Below are 22,520 nucleotides of genomic sequence, written 5' to 3' on the forward strand. Positions count from 1 at the left end.
TTAGGGAGTTTGGGATGGACAGGTACACACTGCTATATTTTAAATGGGCAACCAACAAGGACCTGTTTTATAGCACAGAGAACTCTGCTCCATGTTATGTGCCAGCCTGCACGGGAGGGGTTTAGGGGAGAATCAATACATGTACATGTATGGCCAAGTCCCTCTGCTGTCTACCTAAAACTACCACAACGTTGTTAATGGCTATACTCCAATATAAAATAAAAGGTTTTTTAAAAGTTCTCTTCTTTGCTAACAATTGTTCCAATTGAGTTTTCTGTTTCTTGCAACTAAAAAACATCCTGGCTAATAAACAGTCTTCAGATTGACTAATTCACTGTCAGAACAAGGAATGGAGCACTTTTAAGCATTAGCAGTTAGTCCAGTAAGACTAGAGATAACTGGCATAAACTGCACCATCAGGAATTGCTCTTAACTAAAAGGAAATACCTACTCACAGAGAAATTTTCTAACAAGAGTTTGCAAAGCAGGTTTAAGTGTTTTAATGCTTTAATTTTTAAGAGTGCTTCAATAGTCAGAGTGTATATACACAGTAAGATTCTGGCAAATAGCAAAATCTCCTTCCATGTCTTAATCAAAAGAAGGCTACAGCCTGGATCATTTTTGTTCATAGGTACATCTAAGTGGCAGGAGTAAGATACCCTCTCTATGCCTTTCAGATCCCTATGATTTTGTCTAAAAATCATTATTATTCTAAAGAGAAGTAACCATTATAATTTGATTAGTCACTGTTTAAAATCTGACATGATTGTCCTAGGCAAATTTGTTTATTTCTAAACTGATTAATTATCCAAATTAGATAAATGTTTTTGCTAATCCCTCTAACAGTCACAGAAGCTCAGAAGGAATTCTTGGCAATAGGAAATTTCAGAGAAGGGACGGTGACACCAGCTGCTCAGTGGAAACTTATGAAAAACCTCCATTCTAATGGCTTCAAAGCAAACATTTGTTTTGTCTCAATAAATAAAACTGTTTCCTTTCACCATGGTGTTCCAGTAGGGAAGAAATGTTAGCCACTGAAGTAGCGTGATGGCTTTAAAATTTAACAAGACTTGAAAATTCTAGTCAAGGAAGATATGGAAAATGTATGCCAAGCAATTCGAAGGTTGTGACTAATGTTGATACACTTTAGGTGTTTGCATTACATCAAAAAGATAGCATGCATCAAACCACTAATACAAGATAAACAGAAGTGCCTGCAGTTTAGTAGTACACATTATCAAAGTAAGGAAGGGAGAAAAAAAAGGGCCAAAACCAAAGCAAACAAGAGATAAGGCGGAGTGCCTTTGAACAGCCTACTAAACAAATACCCACTGAAAAACTGGTTTACTGCAAAGTTTTATAAACACAATATGGCAGAACTTTCAAATCAATGCAGTACGAACTTAGCCAAGCTTCCAGAGAGACTCCTGCTGATTTTTTCAGATAGAAAAATAGTAATAATAATGGTTTCCACCTATTTAACACTTAGGTGCCTAATTCTAAGAGGCTGAATCTAAGGGTTTTACGTACGTTAATTTCCATTAGTCACCATGGCAATACTATGGGTAACAATCCCTCTTTACAGATAAGAAAGTTGAGGTTTTCGGTATTAAGTAACTTCCAAACATCATACCATGAGAAGGAGTAAAGACATAATTTGAAACCAAGTTTATCTGACCAAAAACTCATCCTCTTAGCCATTATGCTAAAATGTTATTCATTTGTTCAATATATATTTCTTGAAAACCTATTATATGACAGATACTGTGCAAGGCATTGGGGATGTAACTGTAAACGACACAGTTGCTGCCCTTACACAGTTTAAAGCCTAGTGGGAGAAACATTTGTTATTTAGTCACTCAGTCATGTCCAACTCCTACAACACCATGGACTGCAGCCCGCTAGGCTATTGTGTCCATGGGACTTTTTTCCTTCAGCAAGTTTACCCAGTTGTAGTTTTAATTGTACTTCTTTTATAACAATTGGACTATCTGTGTTTCTCCCAAGCTTCCCAGGTGGCTTAGTGATAAAGAATCTACCTGCCAAAGCAGGAGGACACTGGATTGAATGCTGGAGTGGGTTGCCATTTCCTTCTCCAGGGGATCTTCCCATCCCAGGGATCAAACCCACATCTCCTGCATTGGCAGGCAGACTCTTTACCACTGAGCCACCTGGGAAGCCTGGGAGAACCACAGATAATCCAACAATACTATAAAAGTAGTACAATGAAAACTACAATGAGGATAAACTTTCTGAAGGAAAAGAATGTGGTACTGTATAAGCATATACATAGCTAAGAAAGTTCACAGTCTGGAAGGTCAGAAAAACTCACTACAGAAGCATCACAGAGCTGAAATCTGAATGATAAACAGGCTTTAATTAAGGAAAGGTAAGGGCTTTCTGGGTAGCACTAACGGTAAAGAACCTGCCTGCCAATGCAGGAGATGCAAGAGAGGTGGGTTCGATCCCTGGGTGGGCAAGATCCTCTGGAGGAGGGCATGGCAACCCACTCCAGCATTCTTGCCTGGAGAATCCCACAGACAGGGAAGCCTGGTGGGCTACAGTCCACAGGGTCGCAAAGAGTAGGACACGACAGAAGCGACTTAGCACGCACAAAGGAGGGAAATCAACCCAACAGAGGAAACAAACATGTGAAAAGGCCCTATGTTAAGAGGAAACTCAGGATGTCTGTGGAACTAAAAAAACGCCTATGCCTAAAACAGGGCTACAGGATGAAAATACTGTACCAGACAAGACTTGTACCTCCTCCCATAACCACGGAAAGGTTCTACTTAATGACACTCTACCCAACTGGAATCAATGAAGGGAAACCTTTCAAGTCTATATACTCAATTATTTAAAGTAATAAAGCCTCAAATGCAACAATGAATATTTTAGTTGCATTTGGGTCTAAAGTCAGACACTAAACAAAGATAATGTCCCTTCAACGATTCTGATGAGAAGCTACCCTACATCTCCACTCTAGCTGCTGGGTTCAGGCTGCTTTCATGAGTCACCTGGTTCCTCCCATGCCTGCCATTTGCAGCTTTCTTCTACTTCTCTTTACCACTGTCTGATCTTCCTAGAGCAAAACCTGATCATTTCATTCTTCCACTTAACAGTTCATCGAGGGCTACACATTGCCTAATGGGGAATACATGATCTGACCCTTGTCAGCCCATCTTGTTTCATCTTCTGTTCAAATACAGTACAGCCAGGATTTGCAGATGTCCAGAGAACAGGTTCATTTCTTGATATTCTGTTACTCCTAAAGTATTGGCCTCATCCACATGGTTTGAGATGGCTTCTTCCCTCGCACATTACAAACAGCTGAATGGGAGTGGGCTGGGGGCTCAGAAGAGGGGAGTTAACATCTCCTATAAGGGTCTGACCACAAATTCTAGTCTGAAGCCATACCTAGCTACAGAAGAGGCTAGGAATGTGGTCTTTATCCTCAGCATCCACACACTCAAATATTTCTATTAGCATGAAAGAGTGAAAAACTAATTTGGGGGACTAACTAGCACACTCTGATACAAAAATTAAAATCATTGTGCATTTTGCTAAATTAAATATGGTTCAAACTAAGTAATGCAGTTGATATTAATTCTTTGAGCATGTATTACAACTTCAATTTTGAAAAAAAGTACAATATGAATGTTGATCTATTCTTTTGAAAAGGTTTATAGTATAAAATTATGGCTATCTTGTTGCCAAAGTAATTATCAACTCTCCAGAGCCTGTACCTGTCAATTTACTTTAACAATTATTTTTTTCAGATTCTCCAATAATTAACAAAATGTTTTTCTACTTGCAGTTTGATAGTTTTTAAAAGCTAGTTCTGAGAGACTTTTTTTTTTTTTTTTTTATAATGTTCAAAAATTCTAAAGTTGGTATAATTCAGGCTATGTAACATTAAATAATTCATGGGATAATTTAGAATGTGAACTCTTCTCCAAAGTATCAAGTTTGGTGATCAAGATTCATGTAAAAATAGTAAATAGAGTAAAAGTATTATTTTTTTGTTTGTTTGTTTGTTTTTGCTTTTTAAATTTTTTTTCTCCCACAGGTATACATGTGTTCCCCATCCTGAACCCTCCTCCCTCCTCCCTCCCCACACCATCCCTCTGGGTTGTCCCAGTGCACCAGCCCCAAGCATCCAGCATCGTGCATTGAACCTGAGAGATTCTATAGCAGCTAAGACTTCAGAAATAAGTACTTTGTTTCACTATGACAGATAACAATGACTTCATTTGTGCTGACCAGGAAAGGAGGCTCATTCTGGACATGGATTTAGAATTGGAACTCAATTACTAAATCGTGTCCTGCCAGGTAAATAGGGAAGAAAGATAAATAAAGGGCTTTTATCATCTGTTATAATCCTGGCAATGGATTCATTCAGTAGAGTTTTAAATAATTAACACTTTCATTGACAAGTAATCTTGATTTGACTTAAAATGTCATAGTATTAACCATTCCTAGCCACAAGTAGAGTCTTCAACACAACAAGGTGTGTTGTGAATTCTTCCCTGTGAATTTTAACAAACCCAAACTAAAATTACCCTCTTTGCAAACATGGCTGAAACCAAAAGTCTACTTGAAACGCAAATGTCTAAGTAGTTATATCCCTGATATTAGTAATGACCTTGAACACTTTAGCCAAACACAAATAACTAGTCCTTGAATCATTAACTTACTTTGGATTCCTAATTCACCTTTTATCTCAATATTACTTTTCTAAAGATATCATATTTTTAAACCTCTGTCACAGGGGATCACAGCATGTTAGGACTAGAGGGAACAGAATGACCTTGTTCTACATTTCTACATTATCCTATCATTTGTACACATCTACATTTCCCCTTTATTTCTCTGTCCTATATGCACATATGGTCTCAAAGAAGTTCTCATTTGTACATCGCTACCAGTAAGGATTCCAAGAATAAGAGTGAATAACAACACTGGAGAATTTTGAATTCTTAAAGAGAAGGACCAAACATGTCTTTTGGAATAAGACTGAGGCAGAGCACATTATAACAGACTGAGTCAACAGAAAGAATATTATTAAGTAATGAAGAACAAAAATACCATTCACTTGTTCTCCTCAACCTACATTTAAGTACCCATCCTTTTCCAGACACTTATTCCTAAATTTCAGAAATAAAAATTACAACTTGTTATACACCCTCTTCTATTTAGTAACATAAAATTATAAATTCCCCAAATACTTTCTGGTTTCATTTTAGCAAATTATTTTCAACTAAACTTTTTTGCTTAAAGCTGTTAAAGTACAAAATATTTCCCTGAATGTATTATATATTATCCACTAAGGAAAAGGGCTGATTGAAATTAAGAAACAGTCTCACAAAAATGCTTACAAATTCACTTTTTTCATGTGCAAAAATAAAACTGAACTTTCAGAAATAACAACTTTAATGTATCTATAACACTCAAACCATTAAATAAGGCTACATACACTACTTTTTCCTGTAAGTTTTATCACATGTTAGGCTAGGGAGGTGCAGAGATATGACCCAAGAGATTTATTAAAGTTCCTAGTACAGCAAGAGTTAATGGCACTACAAATCTAGTGACAACTTTCACCCATTTTAAAAGAATTACCCTTATGGATTCTCAAAGTATTTAATAAGAACAATTATGCTGACTTCACAATTAAATTGACTTTTTTCCCAGAGCAGGGCTGATGTTAACATCTACTTGGAGATTCGGGAATGTTCATATCCTAATTCAACATGTATTCATTCAACAAATATTTATGGAGTCAAGCACTTAAGATACTCAGTGACAAAACAAAAGATCTCGGCCTTCAAAGAGCTTACATTCTACCAGGGGCAGACAGGTGATAAACACTGAACACAAGAAATAGTAAATTATATTGTGTGTAATAAGAAGGTATGAAAGAAAAAGGTAAAGCAAGATAAAGAGAACAGGAAAGGCTGAGGCAAAATGTTAAACACAGTACCGTGTGACCAGGCAATTCCCTCCTTAGGTGTATACCCAAAGGAATTAAGAATATGTCCACAGAGAACCTTACATGCAAATATTCACTGTAGCATTCCTCATAATAGTCAAAAGGGAGGAGCCACACAAATGATAATCAACTGATGAATGAGTAAGCACAATGGGCTGTATCCTCATCATAATATACTATTCAGCAATAAAAAGGCATAGAGTCCTGACACATGCTACAATATGGATGATTCTTGAAAGCATTATACTAAGTAAAATAAGCCAAAGGCAAAAGGACCGCACCAAAGTGTGTGTGGGGTGGGGGTGGGGGTTGCCTGGTGAGGGAGATGGGAAGTTATTTTCAAAAGGGTGAAGAGTTTCTCTTTGAGATGATGAAAAAGTACTGAAAATGGATAATGGTGATGGTTGCCCAATATTGTGAATGCATTTAACGCCACTGAACTTTACACCTAAAGATGAGTAAGATGGGGGACTTCCCTGGTGGTCCAGTAGCTAAGAGTCTGCACTCCCAATGCAGATGGCCCAGATTCAATACTGCACGCCACAACGCAGAGAGAAGATTGCGAGTGCCACAACTAAGACACAGCACAAAGAAATAAATATGAAAAAATAAAGAAATAAGACAGTACATTTTATTTTATGAATAGGACCATAATTTTAAAAGGTGCTGAGAAGTTACTATTCAGTTACCTACTAAGTGATGAGATCTCAGTTCACTCAGGTCCTCCGCGCTCTCTTCCTGCCGTACCATACCACCCTGGAAGCAGGCAGAAATCAGAGCCCCCTAACAGGGATTTCCCTGATAATCAGATCCGGCCTTGTGACTTTTCTTCATGGACATAAGTGATTAATCCAAGTGGAGCCAAATTCTATCACTCTGCATTTTGAATGGTAAGAAGATAAAGGGTATAGGAATTGCTGTATTCTAGTCCTGTAAATGGCGGGACCAGACAGAAGGTTCTGCTACCGAGATACCCACAGCAGCTCTGAGTTTCTGCCTTTCTTGATGTTCACTTGTTGAGCTCATCATTCAATTTCCTGGAGCTCCTCCAGGATCCTTGTACTCATAAATTCCCTTCTTTGCTTAAGCTAGCCAAAGATGGTTTCTATTCCTTACTAACAATGGAACTTTACTTCTAATATTCAGTTCTTAAGCTTTACCCATATGGGCATAGATATGCAAGTACCTTTTGCTTTCCAAATCTTTTGAGCTTTTGTGATCAGATAGTAAGAACAGCAAGAGAGGGGCTTCCTAGATGGCTCAGTGATAAAGAATCCACCTGCCAGTGCAGGAGACTAGGGTTCAATCCCTGGTCTGAGAAGATCCCACAAGCTGCAGAGCAAGAAAGCCCATGCACTGCAACCATTAAGCCTGTGCTGCAGAATCCAAGAGCCACAACTACTGAAGCCTGCACCAGAAGCCCGTGCACCACAACTAGAGAATAAATAGCCCCCCACTCGCTGCAACTAGAGAAAGCCTACACACAGCAATGAAGACCCAATGCAGCAATACATAAATATTTTATTTAAAAAAAAGAATAACAAGAGATACCTACAGGCAGCTTTTCAGGAGTTCCAAAACAATACAATATAAGGCTTGCAAATAATTTAACTAAATGTAAGTTGGAGGGCACTTAACATTCTCTAATTTTTATAAATAATACACTTTGATTTGCCACTGGAAAAGTTAATCAACAATTTTTTTAATCCAGTTTCGTTTTTGGTTGGGTTTTTGTTTGTTTGATATGTTATATTTAGCTCTGATAATCCATAAGTTCTTTACACAATTTGAAGAATCCTCTTTTCAATAGGAGATAATATGTGGAGAGTAGTAGTGTCTGCTCCTAGTGGCTATTTCATAATCAGTCATTACCACAGATCTTAGAGAGCTAGACATCTAGGAATTATTTAATTACAAACATAAAAGTTTGTTCTAAGATTCCACTGAGGAGTTTTTCTGTATAACAAATACATAATAGAGTCCAGCAATTTGCAATTTTCACAAAGAGATTTTTCTGATGATATTTTAACAATGACTCAAACACTTTAGATAGAATCTTAATAACACATGCTTGAATTCTAAGAATTTAGATATGAATTTAGATTATGCTTTGTTCACTTCCTAAGCCTTTCCTGGACATCATGGGAATCTATCTATGGCCTCTATTGCTTGTTAAACACCAAAAGGAAATGAGGGCAGAGTGGGCTCCACAGATACCAGTACTCTATGCAAAGTGGAGTGTGTGCGTGTGTGTGTGTGTGTGTGTGTGTGTGTGTGTGTGTGTGCACGCATGCGCACATGCGCCTGTACATTTGTGCATGTGTTGAACAGTCTCAGGCACTATGAAACAAACAAAAAAAATTATAACTATTTTAGATGGAAAGTTTTCTTTATTAGCAAAGCTTCCAGGAATCTAGAAGTCAACTGAAATCTATGATTAAGGAAGAAAAATGATGAAACACTGGGATGAGGAGAAACAAGGGGGAAAGGAATGAAAACAGAATATTCAAAGAAGCTGGAAATACTATAAAAATTCCCCCAAATAATTGCCAAGTTTATGGGCTTTATATCCTGCCCCCTTTATCTATTGTCTCAGCAAACTGAGTAAACTCAGTAAACATGTCTCTGCTGCTGCTAAGTCACTTCAGTCGTGTCCGACTCTGTGTGACCCCATAGACGGCAGCCCACCAGGCTCCCCTGTCCCTGGGATTCTCCAGGCAAGAACACAGGAGTGGGTTGCCATTTCCTTCTCCAAACATGTCTCAGCACATGACAAATTCAGAGGGCCTGAATCAAACTTAAAGCTCTTACATTCAATAAATAAGCATAAAATATGTTCTTAGGATATTTCTTCAATCTTTGTACATCTCAATAATATTAAATTTTTGCTTCCTTTTTTGGAGCTATTAATATGAACAGTAAAATTTCACTAATTTTTTGAATAAATAAAAAAGAGAAAAGTACCAAGAATATATTGTCGGGTCTAGTGGTTAGGATTCAGCACTCCCACCACTGCGGCCCGGGTTCGATCACCAGGCAAGGAACTGGCCAATTTAGATCCAGAGGCTCATGCCACAGTTGCTATGGGCCTTGGTCAGTTACAGAGATTTTTATTCTGTGATCTTGGTACAGGGATCCACACTGTGACCTTGGTATAGGGCTCCACATACATGATCAAATTATGGACACAGGTTTGAGACAAATATTCATCTTAATGATCCCACAAAGTTCAGCTAAATACACTTCCTCTTTGAACCCTCTTCGGATCATACTACTCAAAGAATCCGCTTTGGTTTCCCTGTGATCTCTGTTTTTAATCATCTTCATTTGAAAAGAACTGCTTTATGTTGTAGTTATTCAATACCAATCTTATCTCCATGACTAAATAATGACTACATTGATTTCACAAATATTTATTAAATGCCTACTAGGTAGCAGGAATTATGTGAGCTGCTGAGCATACAAGGATTAAAAGTCAGAGTCAGTTCCTGATCTTGTGGCATTTACAACTCTGAGGGCAAAGGTGTCAAATGCCCTTAGACTCCCATAGATCCTAGTCAAATGTCATACTACAAATTATCAGAGGAAGTTTGAATTTCTGAGATAATAATTAAAATAGCACAATATCTGGCATCTCTTCATGCTGGATCCCTAACACACGGTCGGGGTTTGTTAACTATGTGTCTAATGAACCAGTGATTCATCTGCAGCATCCTCCACCATAAACCACATCACCAAGAACAGTCCATAAACTTGATCATGCTGGGGACACATTTTCAATTTTATGATTAAATTTTTCTGAATAAACAGATAATTTATTCTTAATTCAGGGCTGGAGTTCTGTAGGTTTGTGTCAGAATAAACTATAAAATCGCTATTATTAACCAATCATTGATTTGAATTTTGAAAGGGCTAATCCATCCATTTCAAAGATATTCAATAAAAACAATTAATCAAATGATTTCAATCACATACACACACAGAGCCCTCACTAAATAATACCAATAGAAACTGACAGACAATAAAAGTTCCATAGTGGGTACTAAGATTATTAAAATGATAGTCAGTCATGCTGAAGGGCATACTTCTTACATGTGTAAACAGACTTCGAAAATAAAACAGACTATATATTTACTGCACAAGTTAGTGTTAGTCACTCAGTCCTGTCCAACTCTTTGTGATCCCATGGACTGTTGCCTGCCAGGCTCCTGTGTTCATGGAATTCTCCAGGCAAGAATACAGGAGTGGGTAGCCATTCCCTTCTCCAGGGGATCTTCCCAACCCAGGGATCGAACCCAGGTCTCCTACATTGCAGGCAGATTCTTTACCATCTGAGCCACAAGGGAAGCAAAAGTTAAATCAACCATTTATAAAGGATCGGCATTACTGGCCAAACATTTTTCCATAATACATTTTAAAATACCAACAATAAATAACTAGGAACAAAAAATTTTATGGTAAACATATGACCTATATATTTTAGCAACATGTAGTTCCCGGTTTGTGGTTTTTGTCTACTGACAATGACCAGGAAAATGCTTTCTTTATGCTTTTTAAAATAAACATTGTTGATGAACAGTACTAAGAAACTGAAGATCCTCAAAAACATTATTTTCATTTTAGTTAACTGTGCTGACTGTAACAGTAAGAAATGTCTAATTAAAGAAACATATGTACAATCTGGGAAACAGAGGAGACCTAAGAATGAAAATAAAAATGAAAATCATGCACCCATCCATGATACAGTGTCACCACTGTGAAAAAACATGCTGAAAGGTCTTCACTTTCACTATTTTCGTGGATATTTTTTTCTATATTTTTACATCAGAATTATGGTTTTCTAAAGCATATATTAAAAACATTCCCACCCAAATCTGCATGAGAGTGGAAAACCACTGTGCATTTGAAAAACATAATCAATTTTACTCATTAAATAAATGAATGGATGAATGACCATTAAAATTTCACTTCTCTGATTACTATCCGGTGATTTATTACCAAGTTCTGACGTAAACAAAAGGAGTAAAATTCAATCACTTGTTATGCTAGAAATTTGTCATAGAAGTCCACTGTTACTTCCTTTATATTTATATATGAAGATACACCTTGTGTCCGGAATTTGTTTTAAAAATTTGAATTTAACTTTTAAAGTATTCTATCTATATGTGGAGTTCCAAAGGGAAAACATGATTGTGAAAAGCACTACCTGTGCAAAAAATAATAATAATAATAATAATAATAATAAATGTTTTAAGCAAAAAAGCTCTGTTAAATAAAGAATGAGGGCAATCATTTGCCTTTGAATTCTCTTCTCCCAAAGTCAAGGCGCTTAAGGAAGCATGGTTGTTTACCTGACTGAGCTCTCCACCGGAGAGGGTCTAAAAGCTACCCTGTTGTTTATGGAATGACTTCAAAGTTAAAGAAATGGTCGACCTTTCAGCTTAAAATAGACTTTATGTTCACCACTTCAGAAGCTGTCTTTGTGCTCCGTCTAATTTCAAGTTCCATAACATGACACTACTAACCCTCACGCTTTCCAAAACAACTCAGTATTCAAGATTATACTGTCTTCTTCCTCCTCTTTAAAGACACATGCAAATATCCAATGGATTTTTAGATACTTTTATCATAGTAACAAATGCTGTAGCCAAAACAGAGCTAAATTTATACACCTAGTTATAGCAGAAAATAATGGCTGTTACTTGGAAGAGTTTTATCTAGAAGAGACTAAAGATAAATTACAAATTAATGCAAATATATGTCAGCTGTAACCATTCCTTGTTTCATCTGAGTCTCTACTGATTAAACAGTCCTATTAAGGGGAAGATTTTCTAAACTATGATAAGAACAGAAAAATTAAATAAGTAAAAGAAGAAAAAATTAACAGTCAAATTTGCAAACATTTAAATATTAAAAACTTTAAGCAGAAAAAAAGATCAGAAAGGGAAATGCAAGGGACTATAATTGGGAAAAATAAACATAGGACTTTACACAGTCTTGTTCATTTATCTGAGGGATTAAGTCAGAATTATAAATTCTGTGACCCACCATTCCCCTACCTGATATCCATCATTGAACATGGAAACAAAATTCACTGAACTGAGCAAAATCAAACATGAACTAAAAATAAGAGTCCTGATCTTTAGCCACTAGTCACTGCTTCAATGGGCGATCACCTGAGCGTTTTCTCAAACCTTAACAAGCTGGTGTTGATTCTTGGTAGGTCCTGAGAAGAACCCTCAAACCAAAGGCAATAATCACTTAAATATATGTATACAGACGTACATGATCACACACACTTGTCATTCACTGAACTCTGAACTAAGAGCAGAACAATGAAACAACGGCGTACTTTTCACTGATTCTACTGCCCCACCCATCCTGGGAATTCTGGTATGCTCACTCCCACAGTGTGGTATCAGACCGTTGATCAAGGTGATGTACCCAAAATACCTAATGTCAGAAGTGTCAAGGCTAGGACTTCCAACTAGGCTGAATTAACACCATACACAAAAATAAATTCAAAACTGATTAAAGACCTAAATGTAAGACCAGATATCATAAAACTTTAGTGGAAAACAAAGAAAACTCTTTGACATAAATCGCAGCAATATCTTTTTTGAGCCATCTCCTAGAGTAATGGAAATAAAAGCAAAAATAAACAAATGGGACCTTATTAACTCAAAAGCTTTTGCACAGCAAACGAAACCATAGGCAAAACAAAATGACAGCCCACAGAATGGGAGAAAATATTTGCAAATGATGTGACCGACAAGAATCAGGCTCCAAAATTTACAAGGAGGCCAAGCGGCTCAATATCCAAAAAACAAACAACCCAATCAAAAAATGGGCAGGAGACCTAAGTAGATATTTCCCCAAAGAAGACCTACAGATGGCCAAGAGGCACATGAAAAGATACTAGTGAAGTCACTCAGTCGTGTCCGACTCTTTGTAACCCCACGGACTGTAGCCTACCAGGCTCCTCCGTCCATGGGATTTTCCAGGCAAGAGTACTGGAGTGGGTTGCCATTTCCTTCTCCAAGGGATCTTCCCAACACAGGGATCAAACCCAGGTCTCCCGCATTGTAAGCAGACGCTTTTACCATCTGAGCCACCAGGGACTAAAATCACTAATTATTAGAGAAATACAAATCAAAACTACCACGAGATATCACTTCACACCACTCAGATTGACAAACATCAAAAAAAACCTACAAACAATAAATGCTGGAGAGAATGTGCAGAGATGGGAACTCTCCTACACTGTAGGTGGGAATAAAAATTGGTGTATTCACTATGGAGAGCCATATGGAGTTTCCTTAAAAAACAAAAATGGAGCTACCATATGATCCCGCAATCCTACTCCTGAGCACATACCTGGAGAAAAACATGGTTTGAAATGGTACATTCACAACAATGTTCAGTGCAGCATTATTTACAATAGCCAAGATGTGGAAGCAACCTAAATGTCCAGTGAAAGAAGAATGGATAAAGAAAATGTGGTACATACAAACGACGGTATATTATTCAGCCATTAAAAAGAATGAAATAATGCCATCTGCAGCAACATGGATGGGCTTGGAGATTATCATACTAAGTAAAGTAATTCAGAAATAGAAAACCAAGTATCACAATATCATTTACATGTGAAGTCTAAAAAAAATGATAGCAATACACTTATTTACAAAACAGAAACAGACTCACCTACTTAGAGAATGAATTTATGGTTACCAGGAGGAAAGGGAGGGAGGGACAGACTCGGAGTTTGGGATTGACATACACACACTACTCTATATAAAATGGATAACCAACAAGGATACACAGTTCCCTGTACAGCACAGGGAACACTGCTCAATATCCTGCAATAACCTAAAATGGGAAAAGAATTTGAAAAAAAATGATAAATGTACATGTATAACTAAATCACTTTGCTGTACATCTGAAACACAACATTATTAATCAACTAGGCTCCAACATAAAACAAAAATTAAAAAAAAAAACAAGTATCAATGACTAGTGAAGTAAATCTCAATATAAAAAAAAATAGAGGAAGGGGAAAGAGACAATTAACACTGCATTTAGTGCAAATAAAATCACCATCCTCAAAAACTCTACAAATCACAAATGCTGGAGAAGATGTGGAGGAAAGGGAACCCTCCTACACTGTTGGGAATGTAAGCTGGTACAGCCAATATGGAAAACAGTATGGAGATTCCTCAGAAAACTAAAAATTACCATGTGATCCAGCAATCCCACCCCTGGGCATATATCTAGACCGAAATATATTTCAAAAAGATATATGAGCTATGTTCATAGCAGCTCTATTCACAATAGCCAAGACATGGCAACAACCTAAATGTCCAACAATAGATGGACTGATAAAGAAGATGTGGTACATAGATACAATGGAATATTCAGTTCAGTTCAGTCGCTCAGTCGTGTCCGACTCTTTGTGACCCCATGAATCGCAGCACGCCAGGACTCCCTGTCCATCACCAACTTCCAGAGTTCACTCAAACTCATGTCCATCGAGTCAGTGATGCCATCAGCCATCTCATTCTCTGTCGTCCCCTTCTCCTCCTGCCCCCAATCCCTCCCATCATCAGAGTCTTTTCCAATGAGTCAACCCTTCACATGAGGTGGCCAAAGTACTGGAGTTTCAGCTTTAGCATCATTCCTTCCAAAGAACACCCAGGACTGATCTCCTTTAGAATGGACTGGTTGGATCTCCTTGCAGTCCAAGGGACTCTCAAGAGTCTTCTCCAACACCACAGTTCAAAAGCATCAGTTCTTCAGCACTCAGCCTTCTTCACAGTCCAACTTTCACATCCATACATGACCACTGGAAAAAACATAGCCTTGACTAGACGGACCTTTGTTGGCAAAGTAATGTCTCTGCTTTTCAATATGCTATCTAGGTTGGTCATAACTTTCCTTCCAAGGAGTAAGCGTCTTTTAATTTCATGGCTGCAATCACCATCTGCAGTGATTTTGGAGCCCAAAAAAATAAAGTCTGACACTGTTTCCCCCATCTATTTCCCATGAAGTGATGGGACCCGATGCCATGGACTTAGTTTTCTGAATGTTGAGCTTTAAGCCAACTTTTTCAGTCTCCTCTTCCACTTTCATCAAGAGGCTTTTTAATTCCTCTTCAATGGAATATTACTCAGCCATAAAAAAGAATTATATAATGCCATTTATCCCATGGATGAAGGAGCCTGGAAGGCTGCAGTCCATGGGATCGCTGAGGGTCAGACACGACTGAGCAACTTCCCTTTCACTTTTCACTTTCATGCACTGGAGAAGGAAATGGCAACCCACTCCAGTGTTCTTGCCTGGAGAATCCCAGGGATGGGGGAGCCTGGTGGGCTGCCGTCTCTGGGGTCGCACAGAGTTGGACACGACTGAAATGACTTAGCAGTAGCAGCAACATAGATAGATCTAGAGATGATCATACTAAGAGAAATCAAAAAGAGAAAGATACAGACTTCCCTGGTGATTCAGCGGTTAAAACTCTGCCTTCCAATGCAGGGGGTGCCAGTTCAATCCCTGGTCAGGGAGTTAAGATCTAACATGCCTCAGAGCCAAAAAACCAAAACATAAAACAAAAGCAACACTGTAACAAATTCAACAAAGTTTTTTTTGATGGTCCACATTAAAAAATATTTTTAAAAAAGAGAAAGGTAAATACCATATATGATATCACTTATATGTGGAAACTAAAATCTAAAATGTGACAGAAATGAACAGAAACAGTCTTTTGGGCATAGAGAACTGACTTGTGGTTGCCAAGGGAGAGGGGTTGGGGGAGGGATAAAGCAGAAGGCTGGGGTTAGCAGATGTAAACTATTATATAGAGAATGAATAAACAACAAGGTTCTACTATATAGGACAGAGAACTATCCTATGATAAACCATAATGGAAAAGAATATTAAAAACTATATATATATATACACGCATAACTGAATCACTTAGCTGTAAAGCAGAAATTACATTATAAATCAACTATACCTCAATTTTAAAATTTTAAAATAAAAACAAAAGCAATACCACATTTGAAACTGTACAGCATGTCCTCAAACTCCTTCACTTTTAAAAGAAAAATAAAAACCATAACCTTAAAGTGTACAGTAGCAAAACAAATTGTTTATTTAAAATATATTCACCATCTTCATCCAACAGGATTTAACAGTTTTCCTTAATATAAGTGTTTCCTAAATAGATATGTAGATGAAAAATTAAGTTAGAAAATATAAACCAGGCCCCTTTGTTACCAATACAAGCTGGAAGAACAATACCCTACCTTATTTTGCGACAACTCAGGATTCAGAAACATCAGGTAAATCCTGGTTAAAGGATAATTGTGGGAGGTGGGTGGGCGGGAGGGAAATGCAAACCTTTGCAACAGGAGCAGTCTAATTTCTCAGACTGAGAAACTGAGCTTAAAAGCTAGGTCACAGAGCCTATAAAAATCTTACCACATTTCCAGTTGGAAAGGCCTCTAAAAGGGCCTACTGAACTCTAACAGAATGAAAACCTGTAATTTTTTTTTCCAGCTGAAAAATTCATGACTTTATTGCAAAAAATTCCCCAAAACCAAATAATAACGTGTATCCTCTCAAATTTCCACACTAGATACTAAAATCAGATACGATTTATCTGCAGACAAATAAATCTATGAATTATCTTGTGATAATTAAGCTGAACTTGAAAAACCATCACACAACCAAAAGTGTCCAATAGATAAAGAGTGAAAACAGAAGTCAGAAACTTTCAGCCTCACTTTTAGCTCCTACGCTGAGTTTTAATATTACAGTGGAACAAACTATGCTGGCTAACTAAATACAATGCCAATACAATACATCTCCAATCAAGCTCTCTGATTCACTTTAACAATTCACAGACCTTTGAAGAAACTTAAGGGCCACAAGGGAGAAGGCAATGGCACCCCACTCCAGTACTCTTGCCTGGGAAATCCCATGGACAGAGGAGCCTAGTAGGCTATAGTCCACCGGGTCGTGAACAGTCGGACACGACTGAGCGACTTCACTTTCACTTTTCACTTTCATACACTGGAGGAGGAAATGGCAACCCATTCCAGTGTTCTTGCCTGGAGAACTCCAGGGACAGAGGAGCCTGGTGGGCTGCCGTGTATGGGGTCGCACAGAGTCGGACACGACTGAAGCAACTTAGCAGCAACAGCAGCAGCAGGGGCCACAGAATATAAGCATAATGTGGATTTTCCTGCAAACTTTCTAAAAAAAGGGGGCTCTTTCCTTTCTGTCTCTTCCATTCACTTTTATAATATGCTAGGGGTGGGAGAAGCATATACTTTTATTTTCCACAAAGACATGCTGACATGAAAAGGGAACAAATGATATGAACAAGGTTAGCAATAGCCCTCAGACAACAGATCTCCCTCCAACTATAGAAGAGTAGAGAGATTCAATCTAAAGTATGCTCTCTGTCTTTGATAGAAAAAGTGTATTACTATGATCCTACAACAATATAATGAAAAACTATAATGCTGCTTTGATATTTATGGCCCTAAAAAAAGATGCAAGGTAACATATCTACCAGTTGTCTTCTACACTAACGAAGTAGATGATGCTACTTTGCCTAGAGAACATTTCATGTCGCATGCACATAGGCTCCTGCTAGTTTTGTAACTCCTAAAACTCTCAGGCCAATGTAGTTCCATGAACCATGTTGTATTCCAATTACTCCATGGACTCCATAAAGAAAAAGAACACTCAATCAAAGCACCAAGCTTCACTGGCGGCAGCATACCCAAAGATCCATCCTCACCTTAGAATTGAGCTACAGAGAGGTCTTGTCATAGTAACCTCAAAAAGAACCCGTTTGTCAACAGAAAAATAATACTGCACAAACACACTCTAAAGCAACTCAACTTCCACAACACCAGCAAGAAATGTTGACTACAAATATACATGCTACATTAAAGGTCAAGCTTCTTTCTCTCAAGGCTTAAAGACAACAATATGTAACCAAAGAAATACACACTTGGCTGAGAATCTGGGGACAGGGCTACAGTTCCAGCTTTTGACATTAATGCCCTCTGCTTCATAGGTAAGTCACTTCATTTCTCTTCCCCTCCGTTTCTCCGCCTCCAAATTGAGCGGGAGAGACAGTACAAGAGCTTAAGTAGGTAGTTACCAAACACATTCCTCTGCTGAAAGTGTGTATTAGTCGCTCAGCCGTGTCCGACTCTTTGAAACCCCATGGACTGTAGCTGGCCAGACTCCTCTGTCCATGGAATTCTCCAGACAAGAATACTGGAGTGGGTTGCCATTCCCTTCTCCAGAGGATCTTCCCAACCCAGGGATTGAACCTGAGTCTCCCGCATGGCAGGTAGACTCATTACCATCTGAGCCACTAGGGAAGCCCTCTTTTGCTGAATAAGACACACAAAAACATGACTTTTAATTTGACTAGGTTTTATAGTTTATTCCTAATGCTTTTTATTATTTTGTCCAAGAGTGTCACTATTGCTCACAGTTACCAAGGGAGTGATAATTACAATAGCGAACATTTTATATAACTGCTCCCGTGCCTGGTGCTATACTAAACACTTTAGGTTAACTCACTTCTTAGCACAATCCTATGAGGTAGTAACCACGATTTTCCTATTTTCAGAGGTGAGGAAACTGAGATGCAATTATACAACTTGCCCAGGGTCATCAGGTTCATAATAGGAAAAGCAGAGATTTGACCCCAGGCCCCTCCAGCTTAAGCACCATGTTACCTCCACAGAGTCCACTGTGGAGAAGGGTGAGGTGCAGCAGAGTCCATCTGCAAAATGTTGTTGGGGGCCCAAACACTGACCTTGCACTGTGAACTCTCCCAGAAACAAATGGCAGCTTATGATTTACAAACTCAGCACCAAGGACCTGTTACAGCTGTTTTTTTTTCTTCCAGGCTTTAGTTTCACAATAAATTAACACTGATCTTAAAGGAATCACATTAAATCTACCTCCCTGCTTTCACTCATTAGAGGAGATGCACAAGTAACAGAAACTGTGTAAGTTGGGACTCCCATGTCCCCTGTCGGGTAGACACCACCCTGTTAATGGCATGGCTCAAAGTCACCGTCCAAGGACGCTGCATGTTAAGTCGTGTGCCCTAAAATCTAACAGCAAAAAAAAAAAAAGTGACCAGTCATAAGTGGAAACACCAGTTCCTCAGCCTAAAATCTCTAAGACTGGGGAGTCCAGCTACTGAGACTAGGCGGCAACAGCAACAAAAACGTGCCTATCAAAAGACAATGCAGTGCGCATTAAAACTACAGGCTGGTATTCACCATCAGGACAGAGAGAAAATACTAGTTATCAAGGAAGTCCTCTACCCAGCTAGCACAGGCTATGTTTATATACCTACTTCCCCCATTCAAAAATCTCAACTTCAATCTCAAGAGCCCTGCACTTGGCTGCGTCCCAGGAGAGGCTGAGCATTTCAATGGGCCCAGGCCCGGAGAGGGGAGAAAGCAGGTGTGAGTTCTAGAACCCAGAAGCCCCCAGGACGCCCCCGAGGCGGGGCGAGTTCCCGTCTGGCACGGCCAAAAGGAAATTACTTCAGCGTAGCGGGGACAGTGAGCTCCTCCCGCAGAGCAAAGCCACACTCCTCCCGCTCGCCTCATCGCCCGAGTCTCACGTCCAAGGCCACAGACTTTTATCGACTGCTCTTACAAACCCGGCCGTGAGGGGCAGGGGCTCGAGAGTCGTAGCGAACAAAGGTGGGGAGAGGAGCCGTGTTGTTTGTGTTGTTTTCTCTTTTTCCCCCACCTGTAAGGGTAAAAAAAAAAAAAAAAAAAAAAATTTTTTTTTTTTTTTTTTTAAATCAAAACAACCCACGGAGAGGCCAACGAGGACTTCGTCGGGCCTGTGTTCGGGCTTCTGAATCACTTCCTCCTTTTCAGATGCGTCTGAGCTCGAGATTACGAAGTTGCTGAGAAAGTCCTGCCTCCACCGGCAGCTTCCTGCGAGCGCGCGAGCCGAGCGCACCGCGCTGTCCGCGGCCACAGAGCCTGCCCAGCTACCCCAGGCGAAGGGGATGAGCTCCGAGGGGACCGAGCGCCAGGGCTCCCCAGCCTGCGCTCCCCGCCCGGAGCCCTGGCTTACCCCAGCGTGTTGATGAAACCGTTGACCGAACCCTCCGCGTACAGGGACACGATGTCCCCTATATAGAGGAAGCTGGACATTTTATCGGACATGCTGCTTCATGCTCCGAAGAAGACGTCCCCTTCTCTTCTCAGCACCCGCGCCGCCCTCTCCGGAGAGCCGCAGCGGCAGAGGCGGAACGGAGCGCCCGCCTGCAGCCCAGAACGGCGGCGGCGGCGGCGGTAGGCACGGCCAGAGGGATAGACCTGCGCCGGGAGAGCTGCCAGGAGCGGAGCCGCAGCTCCGGAGACCCCACGACGCGCGCCGCCGGGACGCCGGGAGAGCCGCAGCCGCCGCCTCTCCGGCAGGTTTCCTGTTCCTTTCAGAACTTTTCTCTCCGACACCTTTGCTCCTCCTCCTTGCTCCTCCGCTCCCGCCTCCGCGAACCCTCCGCGCTCCGCGCGCCTTCGCGGCGGTCCCCACCGCCTGGCCGGAGCTGCTGCTTGCAGAGCCTTTGGGTCCCCTCGGGGAAATTTTTGGACCAGGTGGTGGTGCCCATTGGGCGAAGGGGAGCCGAGGAGCGTGGGGACAAGGAGGCGGAGGCCAATCAGGCAGCGGCGGCAGGGGGCGGAGCCCGGCCAGGGAGGGACGACTTTAGGGGGCGGGGGACCCGGCCACCCGGGAAGCCGCGGCGCGCGCGCACCGAACGCGGGGAGGCGCTGGAGGGGCGACAGAGTGGCCCCCGAGCCGAGAAGCTGTCGCCCGAGAGCCGCCCTGGAGTGGCTAGACTTGGGATGCGACAGTTCCCGCCTGAGAAGGCGAAGGACAGCGGGGTCCAGACCGATTCCCGCGTCTTAAAGGGGGCGGGGAGCATGAGAATTGGCGATGGGGCGGGCGCGCTGGACCCGAGCAGACTCAGCCAGCCTCACGCCTGAAGATGAAAAGGAGGAGTCAGGGTGGGGTGGGTGCGTGGAATGGGTAATCTGCTGACAGAGGGAGAGAAAGGAGGGTGTTGAAGTAAAGGAAAAAATAGAACTTTTTCAAAATACACAGTAAGGAAAGAAAATATGAGGGAAAAGGAGGGAGACAGTGGGGAGGGAGAGGGAAGGGTTTGTCTCCGTGTGGAGTTAGTAGTTTAGGTTTTTGTCTCTAGTATTAATGTGAGGCGTTAGTGAAACTTGACCCGTCAGCAGATGTCCAGGTAGACGCGAGAGAAAAGTCTCTGGGCCGAGCCAGCAATTTTTTAGCCAACCATAGGCAGCGAACCTTCTGTTAAACCTCGGAGGCCGCGCCTCCTGCTCTTAATCCCAAACCCAGGTTTAATCTTCCACCTCCGGAGCCCGCTGTCACTCTCTCACTGACAGCCTCGGTTTGTTTCCTTTTTGAAGCTTCTGACTCTTAAAGTACCAACGGTCATGAATGAAACTGGCAGCGGGACACGTTTCCACACCTTCTTTGTTGTTTTTGTAACTCTCGTCTTATCATTTTAAAAGACTTTGGTCCTGTCCTTCCGGAAGACCTGGAAAAGGCAAACTTGGGCAGCAGTTAGGACTCTAGACACCCAATCAAAGAATTTCGACCTAAGTAATCCCCCCAGAGCAAGGTTTGCTGAAAGGTGAAGGGACTCAGGGCGGACAAAGGTGTGTGCCAAATTGTGCAACTGATGGAAAATTAAATTTAGAGTTCAAGGCTGTCTTACATTTTGAAGATGGTTGACACTTATAATCATATAATGGAATGTAAAGCTGGTTCTGCAAAGTTGCTTTAGTCGTGTCGGTTTCTTTACGACCCCATAGTCTGTAGCCCACCAGGCTTCTGTGTCCATGGGATTCTACAGGCAAGAATGCTAGAGTGGGCTGCCATTTCCTTCTCCAGGGGATCTTCCCAACCCACGAATAGAACCTGTGTCTCTTTTATGTCTCCTGCTTGGCAGGTGATTTCTATTCTGAAGGAATAAGCTTAATATTCAGACATTTAGAAAGCATGCAAGATAGAGGAGAATAAAATGTTAGACACAGAATCCAGGAAATGTCAGCACAAAGCCTGTATGTGTTGAGATAAACTGGACCCAGTCATTGTCCTACCATGTAACTGACAGATCTCCCTTTAATTCTGGGTTCTCCTTTGGAAATCGTTACTTAGCAACTTAGAAATGCCTATTATGTGACAGAAACTCTCTTCTGTCCACATGATACAGTATATTAATGTTGGAAGCCTCCCAGGCATTGAACTATTTAAAAGCTTGCAATGGAACTTGATGAAGACCCTGAAAATGGAGGTTTCTATTTATCCAAGAAGCCCGTGGATTACATTCTATGGTTTCCCATGTTGCACAATCCTGTACCAAATATCCAAATGGATGCTCCACTGTTATTAGCCGAAGTCATGAATGTTTTTCTTTGTTTCCCCT

At 40.5% G+C, this 22,520-nt stretch overlaps 1 protein-coding gene across 1 annotated transcript in view; it reads right to left on the bottom strand.

The window, feature by feature from the left end:
• ITPR2 (inositol 1,4,5-trisphosphate receptor type 2) overlaps window positions 1–20,272 on the bottom strand; it is a 584,772-nt gene extending 564,500 nt beyond the window's left edge. The window contains exon 1 of the mRNA XM_005902445.3: window positions 20,132–20,272. Coding sequence (XP_005902507.2) covers window positions 20,132–20,223 — 92 coding nt within the window. The 5' untranslated portion in view covers window positions 20,224–20,272. The remainder of the gene's footprint in view (window positions 1–20,131) is intronic.
• Window positions 20,273–22,520: the final 2,248 nt, after the last annotated feature.

The sequence above is a fragment of the Bos mutus genome, chromosome 5 (assembly GCF_027580195.1).
Source record: "Bos mutus isolate GX-2022 chromosome 5, NWIPB_WYAK_1.1, whole genome shotgun sequence".
Taxonomy (NCBI): Eukaryota; Metazoa; Chordata; class Mammalia; order Artiodactyla; family Bovidae; genus Bos; species Bos mutus.